The sequence below is a fragment of the Hetaerina americana genome, unplaced genomic scaffold (assembly GCF_022747635.1).
Source record: "Hetaerina americana unplaced genomic scaffold, ioHetAmer1.1.p SCAF_7, whole genome shotgun sequence".
Lineage (NCBI taxonomy): Eukaryota > Metazoa > Arthropoda > Insecta > Odonata > Calopterygidae > Hetaerina > Hetaerina americana.
In genome coordinates this window covers 13,508,180-13,524,664 of record NW_027287316.1, presented here as the reverse complement: position 1 = coordinate 13,524,664, position 16,485 = coordinate 13,508,180, and the positions used below count along the sequence as shown (strand labels likewise).

The window sequence follows — 16,485 nt, the reverse complement described above, 5'->3', positions numbered from 1 at the left end:
CACATTTTCATGAAATAATAATTTAAATTGAGGTGCGGAAGAAGGCTTGCGAAATTGTTCTCCTTCCACAGTCCATAATTACACATTTCATTAATTCCTCCTATTTCTTTCTTTCAGTTGCTGTTGCTAGCATTTGATAAGCTCGGAATCGAGAACGCGGTCTGGAACCTCGAAAAGAACGGGCACTTTTACCAGGTAAGCCAATTTTGAAGGCAAGCATGAATTGACATTGCTCTATGGGATAACAAACTTGGATCATTACCACTGCAATTATTTATAAGGTCGACAACATGTGATTGTTGAAATTTTTCATCCTATGAGCAGGTGATCTAAACTCCTTTGTTGAGGAGATACGGCAACACAAACGATTCTTCGAGTAGATCCTTAAGCTACCATATGAACTTAATGATAGCTTGATATTTCATATGCTTGAGCTGAAATATTTCTGGCTAATTTACAAATTGTAGCTTTCTAAATACCTGTGTTTTGTGTACCTTTAACATGTTTCAAGATGTCACCTGGAATTTGCTGAAAACTTTTCTTACGAAAAGTTAATTTTTACCATTAACTATTAAATTCAAGGGACGAAAAATATTACTCCATTAATAAAAGGGGTAATTATGTATTGTCTTCAGTTACTTTAATTTTTATTTTACATATTTTATCGGTCAAGTTTCAAGGCGGGAAAGTGACATTTTAATTCTGTTTAGTCTACAGTTAATCTTTCTCATCTTATTTTCATGGTTTCTTCTACCGCAGTTCCACGGGGCTGGTAATATATTTTTAATGTCATCGCAAAATAAACCCGTTTAAGAATTATGCATGATATTAAATCTGAAATTTAAACTTCGCTCCGTAAGTTATTCTCAATCTAGTTCCTCTAATAGCTACTAAGTTTATCGTAACGAAGTTTCACGAATCTATCTCCTCTTCTCTGCACACGATCTTATTTGGCAATGGCACGGACTACTCGAGTATCCCACATGCATGTATACTGGCAGCATATTCTAAAATGGGGATGATTAGGGGCAGATGTCACCGCCCTTCCGTGTACCCTCTCATTTCCTCTCATCCCACGCAGGTGTATTTCTCCGTCGACTCCGGGGAGCCTTGCGAGGACTGCCTCCAGGTGCTAAACGAGTTTGGATTCGGACTGCGGGCCAACACCACTGTCAGGTGAGTGAAAATGGGCGCATAAAAGCCTAGTACGGCCCGTATGGGTTCAGAGTCGTTTATGGAGGCAATTCAAAGATTTACTAGGGGTAGTCAAATGAAAACCGAACACCTGCCATAACACATAGTGGGCGCGAAAGGTGGCAACACTGTTGTTACGTATCGATACTGCCATCGATGTGGTAGGATAACTGTATAGTGACAACTCACAGGCGCACGCAATTTTTATGTTCTTGCTGGTGCGCGGACTGGTTGTTATAGCGGGTGTTCGGTTTTTATTTGACTGCCGCTCATATAGTATGTTGACTGTCTCCAAGAGGAAATTGTCACTTCCGGCCGCCCCGCGAGCTGGGGCTTTTTTCATTCATTGATGTACTAGTGTTACAAACAATAAAAGTTTTCTTTGGAGTATTTGAATGGTCAAAATTCAAAGTAAAACATGTGGCCGGTCACCATATAAAATCGTTGAAATCAACGAAAGAACAATAATTCAATACAGCGTCAAGAGAGAAATACCATACGTTTCCAACAAATTTGTCTCTGGACTGAAAAAGTAATGCAATATTTATCTGGATGAACATTCGAATGTTCAAAGAACAAAAATGGCTTGCAGGGGAGGAGGAGAAATCTTATTTCTGTGGAAGGCAGGGTTGAAAATGCTATTTCATGGGCATAGGTTAATGCGGATTGTGAACCGGGTTCCGCACGCACTCTCCGGAAGGATATTAAGCAGGCCAAGAGCTAAAGCACGGGAAAATACGAAACAGGCGGTAAGTACATACGGTGCATATGAGTGAATAGCGACACGGCCGGCACTCGGCGAAATACTCATATTTCAGTGGAAAATGGGAGGGTAGGGTGAGGAGAAACACACTTGCCTACTGGTATAGAAATATCAGCGGTGCTAACATAAATCAACGATTTCTAAGCTGAAAATATGGGTGGAAGGAAGAATATCAAACCTTCAGCTTGATGATTTAATTCAAAAATGATAATCGAGCCACAGAATCTCTTAATCATCTCTGGACCTGTGTTCGAAATTTCATGAAATGTACTTCCAGCTATGAACTATTTGAGCCTTTACCGTTGATAAACGACATAAAAGACTTCCAAGGCACAGTACTTCGGAGGAAGGTAGCCTGCTTCCCCGTCTTACGTACTGCATCCGTGGTGGAAGGAGGGCAAGCTGTGGTGAGATTTTTTTCAGTGTCGGTGAGACCCTGCTCCAAATTCTGATATAAATATCTCAGTCGACTCTTTTGGCACTCATAATTTCATGACCCATATAAAGAGAAAATAGATTTTGAAGAAATGGTGCAGAAAAATGTTGATTAAAGTTCATAATTTTTTAAAATGTAAACTGAAGCGCACTATAATCACGGCATTGACGTCTTCTTTCACGGTATATTGAAGTTTTGAGGTTGAACGCTTCGTCAGCATTAGCACGGGATAAAGGTTTAGCATAAGCTATAAAAAACGTTTATTATGTAGTTTTAGTTGATTAAATGAGCGGTGTATTCGATATAAATGATTGTTTGTTAAAAGTTATCAAACTGTTCGGCAAACTTTTTGAACATTCATCATTTGTCTAAAAACACGAAAAGGTTCGGTTGAAATAAGTGCTTCGATTCGATAAAGGGTATTTATTGGAGGCGAGTTTGATCATTTTCATCACTGCTATGATTATTTCTGCAAATAATTTGCATACTCAAAATGTCGACCACGTCAAGTTTTTCTTTGATAGAATTTAATATGGATGAGCGATTTATATCGAGCAAATTCAAACTTCTGCAACGAGTATAATGGGAAACGATTCCATTTATTTCGCCGAGGAAGAGCCTAATTTCCTGTTGCAGTTGGGGATTTCCCCAAATTAACGGGATTCATCGTATTCATGTTAATTTTAGTTTTTTTTACTACTACTTACACGTATCTTTCATATTTCAAATTTCTGGAAAAATATCTGACATAAGATGTGCTCAATAATTCAAGAATTTCATACAAAAGGATTCAGGGTAGGAACTTTCAAGAGGAATTGATTTCATTGGAACTTTGCTCAATTGTAAATTTAGTTTTAGTTCTTGTCTAAGAAAATAATCTAATAGTTTTGACCTTGTTTGTAAAATCACTGCTTTAAAGGCCAGCTGAGCACAATATTTACGTATAGATTTTTGACTAAGAATTTTGTGTTTGAGTCTTAATCTTTAAATATTGTATTTAAGCGTGGGATTTAACCTCGTTTGCTGAAGGAAAATGCGTATGACAATGATTACCTCGTAATGTGATGTCTAGGGTCATTCAACAGAGCGTCTGGTTCTAATCAATTGCCCTAAACACTCTTAGCAATTCACGGCTCAAGTTAAAGCCCTCAGAAATCCACGTATAAGCGGACAAATCGGTATCTTAACTTGGTAAAAATGGAGGTTCTGGTCGAGATCCTGGTTCAAGTCCCGTTCGCGACAGATATCTTTTCTGCTCTATAAAATCTTTAAATGTATGAGTGTATTTATTTACCTCAGTGACATCCTCCTCAAGAAAAGTAATTGTTATGCATGATTTACCATCTTATATAATTTTACTGTTACAGTTTAAGTAATCAAATTAATTCATTGAAATGAACAAAAACTGTTGGGTTTGTTTAATGAAATTTGGTATAAGTAATTATCAGAGGAGGTGGCCGACAGCTGAGTTCAGTTGCGCCATTTGGAATTGATAGGGGCAGGGTATTCTGGGAATTGAGAGAAACTCGGCGACGGCAGTGGTCCACGGTTAAAATTCCTATCCGACGGACGGCGCACTCACCTAACACACTCCTTACAGAGTAAGGTGCGTGATATCACTGAAAAATTCTGCCATCTCCGGTATTCGAACCCGGGACCTGTGGGTGGGAAGCCAGTACATCAGCCGCCTGATCCTCTTAATCAAATCGGTCTAAGTATCTTGATGATTTTAATTCAACTGCTTCTGCGAAACACGCCGAATAAAAAGACAATGAAGTTCAATGTTCCATATGAACAGAATAGTTTAATTAAATTCATCAGGACACAAAAACACAGGCGATCATTTTCCTCTGTGCCCGCAGTTTTCCGCGAAGACGGCCGGTAACACTTCCATGTGATGTATTTACTCCACTCATCGATTATACTCGTTTAATAGGTATCTAAGCGTAATCATTTATCGAAGTTAGAGTATATGAGAATAATTATTTTCCATTACGGGTTCCACATACAAGAGTAAAACATATGAATACAGGGTTGTGCAACCTGTATATTGCGCAGCCTTTTTTTGAACCCCGTCCACCGGGAGCCCCGTTGAAAAACCCGACCTCTTGAGAAGACTTGACGTAAATTCTTCAAAATTCTCGTCTTGTGCAAAATTTTGACCGCGCCGCTTAAAAATTTTTTTTAAAATAGTTGAGTGCTAACCCAAGTCTTTCCTTTCCTGCTCTAAGTGGAATGCATTATGTTGTTAAATGAGGATTAGGGGTCGGATTTCACTGACGGTATAGGAGTTTACATTGAATTTTGACTTTTGCGTATGTGACACACTGGCTGATACTCAAGTTCATCCCGGACATTTCGCGGACAAGTTCGATACTGGGATGAATCAGCCGCATAAATTTAATAAAAGACTTTTATAACTCTAGGAAATACTCGAGGATTCACGGTTAAATCGTTTGTTATATCGTTTGTCACAATACTGACAATAGTTTTGTGTATATCTGGGAAATTAAGAACAAATTTACAAGTCACCCGCAAGTGTTATGTGCTAGTTTCAAATTTTTATTATCACGAATATACTTATCATTCTCATGTATTCCATTATGGGCTCGGTTACGGTCTAACTTTAAAAGTAGGAGCATGTGAGAGTATTTCTCAGTCCTAAACATTAAACAACCTCGTGTAATCATTTATCAAAATATCTTTTCCCTTAAATAAGAATTAAAAAAATACCATTGGATAGGAGAACACTCCGCTAATCACAATCGCGATCTCCCTTGAAATGTATGTGCCCTATTCAGTTGAAATGGGGCCACGTTCTAGACGGAATGAAATCGCGATAAGTTAGCGATATGAGATGTGCGGATTTCCCCTAACTACACTAATTTAAAAAGCAAAGCAAGTCTGCCTGTCGAAAGATACGGAGAGATTTGCTGATGTTTATTGTTCAAATGTTTTATACTGGTCCTGTCATGGACACCGGCTCATTGGAAATTATATTCAATTAATGGGCAGCGAAGATTTAACGACGATGCCTCGAGCATGAATATATTTTTTTAATGATTGCTTTGTGTGTGTTCATAGTCTCATATTCTTCTCTCTCCCCCTCCCTCCCTGTGCAGCGTCATCCCGTGCACTCTGTTCTACAAAGGCGACGAGGACGAGTGCGATGGAGTCCAGGACGAGCCCAGCCTCCGGGAACTGGAGCCAGAGTGAGTATTCGCCTTCTATCTTCGCCCGCTTGACCGCGCGATATTCTAAATTAACAGTCGAGTAATGAGTAATGTGGAATTGGTGACATGTCCATTTATTGGGTAATATCGACGCTTAGATTAGATTGATAGAATATATTGTCAATATAGCGATCACATGACGACTAGACACACAAAGAAATTAGGCTATCGTTGTAATAAAAAAGTGTGAGTCTCTCACTTTCCTCTACAATTGGATTCGATCAAAATAATGCCACCAGTTAGCGGTACGTGAGCACACACAAATTATATGTCAAATAAAACCTCGTTAGGAAAACTTCACATCCAAATGCAAGAGTAGTGACGCCTCGAGTAATGATGAACGATATATCCGCCTACCCTGAAATGTTGTCGCGTATTACTTGAAGTCGTAGAAATTGTACGCGTAGCGCTGCATTTGTATAAAAATCGAAAATTAAAGGCAATGCCTAACCTGCCGAACATACTCCATCGCGTTGCCTGGAAATCCCTTCCTCGGACAAGCGTTGAAGTCACCAAAATCGGGTGTCTCCATTGGGATATCCATCCCGAGCACCCTGGGCGTATTTCTGACAAGCCTCCTCTTGGGTCATGAGGTGACAATCTCTAAAAAACTAGCTATCCCAATTACCCTATTGATAAAATGAACCCAGGAAAGCCTTCCAGTCAGTGTCTGCAAATGCTTTATTTCTTAGTATTACAGCTTATTGGTCGATGTACAAACGTGTGTTCGCCATTAATTTTAGAATGAATAAGCGATTTGTAACTTACATGGGTAAATATAAACAGTTCTCTCCATTTAATTACTCGTTAGTACTATTTTTATCACTTTTTTAACTGTATTGCTCGCTATCTATGTACATCAAAAAATGTAAGTCATGCACGATGAATCTCATTTGTTTATTGCATTAGGTAATAACTCATTCGATTTGAAAAGTATCTTAAACGCTAATTTATCATAGATGGCTGATGATCACTTTTAATGGGAACCAGCGAATGAAATGAATAATCCTTGTGGTGTCAGTTTTCCATGAACTCGAAGACTTCAGGGCATCAAACCCGAAAACATCAAATGTCTCATGAATCAATTTTCCCTAACGAAGAGAATATCTTGAGGGTAACATAACTAAATTATTCGACGAACTTAAAGTATGCGACACCTATCATTTTGTCCGGTTATGGTGTTACAATAACTGGGTATATTTTCTTTAATAAATGATATATTTAGTTAATAGACCTCATCGTGACGTATTATTATATGTATTATCAAAATGTATTATTTTCATACTCTCAATATAATAATAAACCAAGAAAACCAATCGAATTTGTTTATGGAAGATAGATCTGTCTTTCTTGGTCTTTTCAAATAGGAGAGAATGCTATCAGTGAGGCAAATTGTAAGAGTTACTTCAATTTGTTGCTTTCTCTATATTTTTTGTTTGGATTAGTTAAAATATAAATATTCTTGCCATTCTTATTGCTTTTAATTAGACACATTTAAAAACATTCAATCTCTGAAGGGTCATGGTGGAGGAAAAATAACGGTTCGGTCCTTTTTCCCAAATTGGTAGTTCAACTTAGTGATGAGGAAATTTATACTCACCTGTATTAAAGGTCAGTTCATATATTTCTCTGACACGATAGAATAAACCGAAATAAAAAAATGCCTTATCCATCCATAATCACTCTGGAATACTCGTAATCCTGTCTTACTCCTAAATCCATAAAAAGATGTCAAGGCAATACTGGTAACAGTTAAGCTACATTTTCATGCATCCGGTATTGCGTTGCGTTGAGTCGCGTCTACAGACTGCGGCTCCCGAAGGGTCTGCATCCAGATTGGCCGCGCATTCTACGGCTATTCAAAATCGGATGTATGCAAACGTAGCATTAGCCAATGGTATGAAAATGTGATAATTAATTGGCTTTGTTTGGAAATGGATTCGATTGCTCATATCGTCCTCCGTGGCAAATTCAGGGACAAGGACCCCGGTGGAGGGGGCAGCGGCGGCGGCAACCACGCTCCCAGCAGCGGCGGCGACAGCTCCAAGGTGTGGAACTGGAACCGCTTCGTGTCCTCGGTCCGCGCCCGCCTCACCGTGGCGCAGGTGGTTGAGTCTGTGCGGGCCAACGCCGAGCTCACCTTCGACTTCACTATGCTGCTTCTCGTGGCCGGGTGAGTGCACTCGACCCCCGGTCGCACGCCCCCGTCCTTGCGTTCGCCACGAGGCGAGATGTTGAGGAGGTGGAAATGAGTGATTTTTGCAAAGGGCTATGAAGAGGGACAGAGTGACGGCATCTATTTTCATGATGTAGACGCTGATTCAAACTCTGATAAGTCACCTAGGCACGCGAGGGAGTGGGTCAAGCAGGGAAAGTAGGCACTGAAGGGGTAGAAAAAGGCGGAGTTTTTGGAGACGAGGGCTTGGTCAATGTCAAAGGTACCAATTATACAAACCCTTATCTGCCTGGGCCAGTTGCTCATGCGCCGAAGTGCTTCGAGAAGTTGAATAATAAACCATTACCTGGTGACCGGGTGAGACTGTCCTCTTTACGTCAAGCGAAACAGTTACCAGAAGTAAGCAGAGCGAATAATGATCCTTACACGCGTTTGCAGTCCTTCTTTCACTTCCAATCCTCTCCCCTTTTCACTACTTCCACTTCTAATTCTTTTCCTGCGTTCCCCCAATGGGCAAAAACTTTTACCTGGTGGAAGGTGTGGTGTGTCCTGATGACCCCTAAAGCTATACTGGTGGGAGAAATGACAATTGGTCCTGTCAGGGTCACTCATGCCAGTCAGGATAGGAGGAAGGCGAAAGGTAGTCCACGTAGTGTCTTTTCCTCAGCGAGTCGACTTCAAAGGCGTGTGGCTCCAGTGGGGCGGCCATTTAGTGATGCTATTACGATTCAGCCCATGCATTATGGTACACACAGGCATAGGAATGAGTCCTGGCAACTACGGGACTCGGACCATTAAGGCATGTGTCATGCGGAGAGACAAGGCTTCCGCAGTCTCACGAAATCCTTGCGAAGCAAAATTGAAAGCAGGAGCACAGAAGACACTAGATAAGGCCGAGTCTATTAGAATAGGGACTTGAAATGTTGAGGAACGGGAAAATACTCGTATAAGGCGGCCTATTGAGAGATGATATATTTTAGGGCTGTGGAGATGAAAGTATTGCTGAAGTAATGGAGCGATAATTATTGAGTAATGCAATAAATGCAATTCGCAACGCTCACATCGTAAACGGTTCATTGTGCGGATATCCAGAGCACCCTCTTCAAAAATCAAACTGCTCCTTCTAGGCACGTCTCTTGTCTGCCCACGACTAGTAGGTGGTAATTCAAGCTGCTGCTGATGGCTTTATATTCATGGTAGACTATCAAAGTTCCGAATTTCTCCAAGCTGCTAATGATAGCACTATTTCCTGCTCTTTTCCATCTTCACGAAAATCATTAATCAAAAATCTCTCTCCAACAATTGCCTTTTGATATTTTTCGGTTAGCGCTTTCAATTCCTCAATTCATCGAGGGATGCGAAGTAATCATCTTCGTCTTCTAATTGACTTCTTTAAGACCTCTCGTTTTTGTTAATGGCTTAATGCTGCTTCATCGATGTATACTAATTCTCAACGCAAATGACGACGGAGGTATACCATGATGTTCTTCCACTTTTATTTTTGAAAGATACATGGGTTTCTCAATGTAACATACTTCTTGATAAAGGTTGGAGTTGGATTGTAACATTGGTGAAATCATTCATCTAACGAACCGTGAAAACAAGAATTTTTATCTTTTAACAAACAACCGTAGCAAGGGAAGAACCGCGGCGTGAGTCGGCGTTTTTCATAAACGTATCCGTTCCCCGAGGAGAAAATTCCACTTATTCCCGATGTTTGCTAACATGCTTAAAATTGACAAATGAATTCTCTAATTTGAATGTTAATCCATCATAATCCACATTTTTAAACAAGAGAATTTTCTTTTGTGCGTCGTATTTCTGGCTACACGATGAAGAAAGTTAGCGATTACTGCTCCGTGGTCACTAATTCCCGTTACAGTTTCTATGTTGAAGATCATTTAGGGTTTATCCACAAGCATATTCACTACCCCTACTTGGAAAAGTGAAAACACATGGAGTTCGATGTAAAAGCTGACCCACAAATTTATGTCTTTTTTTCCTCGTTTTAAAACTATATGTGCACCAACAAATAGAGGAAAAAGTGTTATCTCCACCGCTTTGTGTCTCGTTCTTTGTTTTGAGACGAGATATGCTTTTAGCGTGCTTTCATAGTTAAAATATTGCATGTAGACAGCATCTGATGGCCATAAAATGCGCTTACGTATTATTTTGGATCGAGAATTTTTGAACGGCAAACACACTTATCCCTTTATCTGGAATTATCTCTCTCCTGCACGCGCACAGATTCATCACTGCAATAAACGCACCGCGACTGATTCAATTTACTCTTATCATTTCTGCAAAACCAGGACTGAGGAAAAATTTCACTGTCAACATTTTATTCGCTGTCTAACCTTGAGTTAAAATAGTCATTTCTACACACATACTTTGAATTAGGTGATTTTATCCAGCTACTTATTTTTGAAACTCCAGCAGTTGAACTGAAAGTATAGAAATTGCTTCTCCGACAGAAGGAAAGATTGAATATTTAACGCGAAGCTTTATCCAATCCCCTGAAATCTTTTCGTCTTATTGATCATTATTCTCTTAAAATTAATCTTTTGCATACATCTTTAGCACAAAAACTTGAATAATTAACGGTAAAATTCTATAACAATGAGGAATTTATAGATGCACAAATTAACCTACACACTGGCCTAAGCTGTAAAAAAATCTCTAGAATACTCACACATCAAATTCAGCAGTCTAACGACCTCAGGTACGTAGCGGGTGAACACTAGAACAGTTCAGGGTATTACTATATGATTTCAATATCAATTCATGATCAACGAAGGAGGCCTTGATATCCATACTTAATTGACTTTCTAAGCATGAGTGGCTTTCAAGCATCAGTGGAGTAATGAGGAGTTCCGTTCCTTCTTTTGTGCTGCCTGCGATTTCCCACAAAGATTTAGAACTCAGAACCCAAAAAATCAAACAGCCAGAAATTCTCTAGGGGTTTCCAGAATCAACACTGGCCATTGAAGTCCCTCCAATAATAATAGAACAATTGTTAATTAGTGATCAATGGTATTCGGAAAGTTCAGTTTATTCAAAGCGGTGTCTCCTACTACCTACTACTGTGGTCTTGAATCGTGCAAGGCAAAAATGAGTCCTGATATCAACCGGCTCATACATATTGCTCTTTCTGATGCAGTCAATTTTTCTTCTTACCGTAGTCTCGTCTACCAGCATATTATACCATAGTTATACCATTAAAATGAATCCCTTTATCTTCGTTCAGTCCACGAATTTTCACGAAACGGGTAGCCTTTCTCTCTTTCCTGTTTAATTGCCAAATTAAGTAGTGAGGGTCCCAAACACTCGATGCCCACTCATGGTGAATTTTAACCAACATAAAAATAGTGCTTCTCCCAAACTTTTTTATTTGTATATTTCCACACTAATAATTTCACGACCCTTGGTGTCCTTAACGCTGCTGCTCCATAAATTGTTTTAACTGGCTTTCCCCATTATTCCCTCAATCCACTCTCTCTTTGCTCTTCCCATTCGCCCTCTCCCAAGGTATGTCATGAAATGATACTCCACCTCCTATTCTTCTCGATTCACTCATCTTATCCTGTCTACATTGTCGTCAAAATTATCCTCCTTTGATCCTCGAATATTGGCAGTGCAAAATATGTTTTCCTCAGTCAAATGCTGTAATCATGGATCGCAGTTACATCACCTATTTGTCAATGATGGAACATGTGAAGTATTTGTATGGTAGACTTAGAAGGAACTGTCAAAGCAATGAACAGCTCACAATTAATAATTTGTTTGGAGCTGCACATTCAAAATTGGAGATCCACACTCCCATGCTTCTTTCATTTGATACAAGTCGGCAGTAGAGGATTTTAAGGCTTTGCTATTGTGATGCTATATACCAATAGTTATCTTAATGGTCATCCCATTTTCTTCCCCTCTCTCATTAAGTTGTGGTTTTTTGAAAGATCTTGTTTTAGTTCTTTTGATAATGATTTTAAATTTATGGCATGGGTCAATATTTTCATGAATAAGATGGAGAGTCAAAGGAATTGAGTGAAGATGATGTCCAAGATAAGAATCCCACAGTTCAGATCAAGAAATGGGGGGCCATGTTATGTTATATTCTTTTACTTATAAGTATATTTATTAGAGGTGACATGTTTTTTTATTTAAGCTCACTAAAAGTCACAAATTGTTACCTAGTAAGATTACTTCTACTGTGGTTTTCTATTGGTTGGTTGGATAATATATAATTGGAATGTAAACATTAAGACTACATATTAAGGCACTCCTGGTTGTATGAGCATGCTGATTAGTTTTTTATAAAATTCTAATAATTTAAAAAATTCATTGAAATATATTATCATAGAAGTAATCACGTGTGGCATAATTATAAAAAACCAATAGGAAATTTAGATAAGCATCCTTGCTTTTAATTGTATTCCTTTGGCCCTTGTTTTCCACTTTGCTAAGCAGGAAGATCATTGTGTTATTAATGGTTTAAAACAAAGTGATGTTGCATTGAAGTAAAAACATGGAGTTCATTATACAAGGCAGAAAAAAGTTGTTGGAGACCTTTAGAAAAAGCGCATTTTGAGCTCCATTGAAAAATTCCACTTTCTGGATGCTGATATCACCATATGGTGAAGGTTGAGGTCTGGAGCACTGCACCTGGCTATGCCAAGCTTTGGTGAGGTTGGTTACATCCTGAACATACAATTTAAGGGTTCTTGTGATGGTCACTCCCTTGATTATAGGGATTCAGTTTCAAAAGTCAAATTCATTGCATAGAGCCCAAATTCAAATTGGTCAGCATTTCTATGGCATTTTCTAGCTGTTGTAAATGTCAAGTTTGAAGATTAAAATGGCTCAGGTAGTGAGGGTATGACTTTCATGTTAAAATGTGTTTGTGGAGCATCTAATTTGGTGCCCAATGATTTGGAAATGACTAATATTAAAGAGTAACAATAACCTTTGGTAATATTATGCATTGTATAAATATGAGTATATTTTTAATAATTCCTTTCATTCATGCAAACTTCTCACAGCATTGATATGGTGCCAAACCTTTGGTTTTCACTACAAAACAACAGAAACATATATTCTTGACCATTGTGTAGCTTAGAATTACATAAGATTTCCCACTCTCCCCAAATGTGAAAAACCACATGGCTATCTGCATGTTGAATCCTAGTAGGGTTGGCATTTTCATGGCAGGATCCAGCCAGCAGGGAACTGCTTTTTCCTCTGGTACCCCAGGAAACCCTTTGATGGGATCACTAAATATGAATGGGAGCAGACACTTTCAAAGATAGGTACTAGAAAAAGTATGTCCCAAGTCCCAAAGCAATGAAGGGTTTAATTATCTAATGAAAATGTGAGTTTTCATTAGATAATTAAGCCCCTCATTGCTCTGGGACTTGGGAAATACTTGAAAATTATGGAAATTCACATTTTCATCTTCTCAATAATAGATTAGTGGAGCTGGAGTAGAGATTTTTCCTTCCATACTTTTATATTTTTTTCTTGTATAATTTGTATATGTATGCTTGTTTTGTTGAAATACTAATAAATTACAGTGATCATAAACAGTAACCACGGGCAATGAGGGAAGCCAGTAAGGTAATTATTTTAGTACTAGATGGGGCTCAGGAGTGTCACAGTGCTGAACCTAAGGACACATCAAAAACTCATCTTAACCCATGGACTGATACAAATAAAAAAATAACAGGCAAGCACATCTTTCTTCATCAATGAAAAGGCAAATACATTTCAGTTCCCATAAATACCTCATAAATCATGTATAAATAACAAGCTCTTCATATTATTGATGATGGAAAGGCTAGATCGTTCCACATATATTCTTATTAACACAATCCTGGTTTTAATTTACACTGTGACTATTAGGTAGAGATAACAAAAGACAATGTGCTTATATACTCATTTGATGACAAGTCATTGGCATTTGGCCAAAAGGAGTATGGGAACAGGAAGAGAAGGATGGGGAAGAAGACTAGACTACATGTATATGGCATATAAGGGAGGTGTGAAGGAAATGGGGAGGGTCAGTGGTTCTGGTTTGGCACCCCATTAGGCTAAGGAATGAAGGGTAAGTGAAAAGAGAATGGGGTGAGTGAGAGGAATACAGTATTTGACTATTCACAATCAGAATCAATATTCTTGAAATTTCTGCCTGCTTCTAAGAGAACAGTCTTAATATCCCAGTGCAAAATCTCAGGGTTAAATTCATTATATGGCCATTTTTCAATTAATGTTTGACAGGCAGAGAAGCTGTAGTTTGATGTATAAAACAGGACCATGTTCTTCGATTCTTTCCTTGAACTTTCTTCCCATTTTCCCGATGTACATGGCTAATTCTCATATTTAAGATTATAAAATTTAATTGTTTCCATTTCTTCCACTTCATCTTTTTTGTGTTAAATGAGGTTCTGAAGACTTGATTTGTTGTAAAGGAATGCTCTAATGTTATTTTGGTATCCACATGGTTTCTCTAGAACATTATCTTAGAGAAAGGCCTTTACCATTTGGTTTTAGCATCAATGGTGGTGGAACTCTGGATGGATTTTATTTATGATTCATATAAACTATTTGTCCTAGTACAGTTTTCAGTTTCCTGGGTTGTGTACTAATATATGCTATAAATTGTGATTTATCTATTTCATTAAGTTCCTTTTGGATGATTGATTTATATTTTTTAACATTTCATAATCTATAATCACTGTGTGAAAAATTGGCAATTATTGGGAGATATGATGCTTGTAATAAGAGCAAATAATGTGAAATATAATCATATCTTTCCTGAAAATGGGGAATCTAATCTTAATACCAGCTTGCAAAATATTGATGCCTAAGATATAAAGCGACCCATTGGCTTCTTTTTCACATGTGAGTTTGAGTAATTTACTCAAGGAATTAAGATACACCTTGATAGCATAGCTCCCCTGGAACATCTAACTTGCCTCAAAAGATATTGAAAAACACCTGGATTCCCTAGTAGCACATCTGCTTTTGACAGTATTCAGTGACACATACAGAGAAAATTTATTTAGATATTTAATCTCACGAATTTACCACTGCTAAATATGACTTAACTAATTCCAAAGAAACTGCGGGAGATACCGCAACAATAACTTTTAACAGAGTCATCCGCTGATGTGCATTTCAATTCAACAATTTCAGTGTAAAAATCATTCGCCTGGTCAAGGCAAATGATTTTTACACTCTGGAATTGTTGCAATGACTTAACTAATTGAATATTCAATAACTTTTTTGATAAAATTAAATTTCATTCTTGTGTCTGTAAAACACTAATATTTTCCCATTTAGGCACACATAAATAATGCACTTCTCAGGTAATACAGGGCTTTCTTTAAAGTACTCATAGGTGTTACTTATCCATTAGACCAGAGGTGGTCAACAGATTGATTATAATTAACCTGTTGATGACAGGAGGATTTTTGGGCAATCAATCATAACTTCTCTAGGAATGTTTAAATTCTTTTCAATTCCAATAAAAGAGCCAATATTTAATGAATTATTTTTTTTCTGGAAGATGCCTATTTTATCAACCTTGCTATTTAGCAAGGGCAATTGCAGCCAATTAGGCTGGATGAAAGTTGATTATTACCAAAGATAAGTTGGCTACCCCTACATTAGACTATGTAATTGAAACAGTGCACTGTGTGAATAAAATGAATTAAGACAGAATAGATATTATATATTTTTTAATGTTTCCATTCACTTGTTGTGTTTAAATCTTTTTGTGTATCAACCTATTTTATAGAAATGAGAATTCCCTGAAGTAAAAACTTTCTTAAAGACCTTTAGGTTCAGCATTATTCCAAGAAATCTCAAAATGTACTCTTTAGAGTTTTTTTGCATTAAAAACTGTGATTAGCTGAATTTGAATGATTAAAATTATCATTTGCTGTGGTAAGAAAATTGTGATGATTAAACTAAATGATTACTAGGCACATAATTGGCAATATGTTTTTAATAGGAAGAGACTCCTAAGTAGCAATGGACAGGCTATCAATATGTACTTCATTTTTCCTGGGATAAATACTTATTGCTATTAGTGTTTAACTTGATGAGTAATTCATACTCATTTTTTCTGGGGGCATACTGAAATTTGGTAATTTGGATGCTCTGCTCCTAAGGTATGGTCTGTAATATAAGCAGTTTCCTTCGTTTCCATATTTTTTCCTATATTCTTCTCAGAGAATTTGTATGGTTTTTGAATGGTGGCAATTGTGGCCAGGGTGTAGGGTATGTATGGACAACCAACTTGGGTTGATTATCATACCCACCATCACCTGGCTGGTTGTTGGGCATGACATATAATGATAATAATTATTTATTTTCATTCTGTATGCCAATCCAGGCATTTTAATCAGCAGCATAATATATCCATTATTATGAAAGTATACAATTCATCAATAAAAATACACATACAAGCACACATAAATACGTATATGAACAGCTATATAAAATGGAAAGCACTTAGACACGATTTCAGGGCAAAAAGTATTTGCAAAATATGAAATTAGGAAGAAAGTCCATTCACATTAAAATTTTAACGATTCTCTCATTGAAAAATTATTTCAAATGACAACAGTATTTCTTCACCGGGGAGAATTTTAGTACTCTTTTCAAAGTTTTTATTTTAGTT

General features: G+C 37.7%; 1 protein-coding gene across 1 annotated transcript in view; it reads left to right on the top strand.

Moving 5' to 3' along the window:
• Positions 1–16,485, top strand: part of LOC139696817 (uncharacterized) — an 81,873-nt gene that overhangs the window by 50,224 nt on the left and 15,164 nt on the right. Inside the window, exons 2-5 of the mRNA XM_071595690.1 lie at positions 118–195; positions 1,082–1,176; positions 5,516–5,605; positions 7,602–7,799. Coding sequence (XP_071451791.1) covers positions 118–195; positions 1,082–1,176; positions 5,516–5,605; positions 7,602–7,799 — 461 coding nt within the window. The remainder of the gene's footprint in view (positions 1–117; positions 196–1,081; positions 1,177–5,515; positions 5,606–7,601; positions 7,800–16,485) is intronic.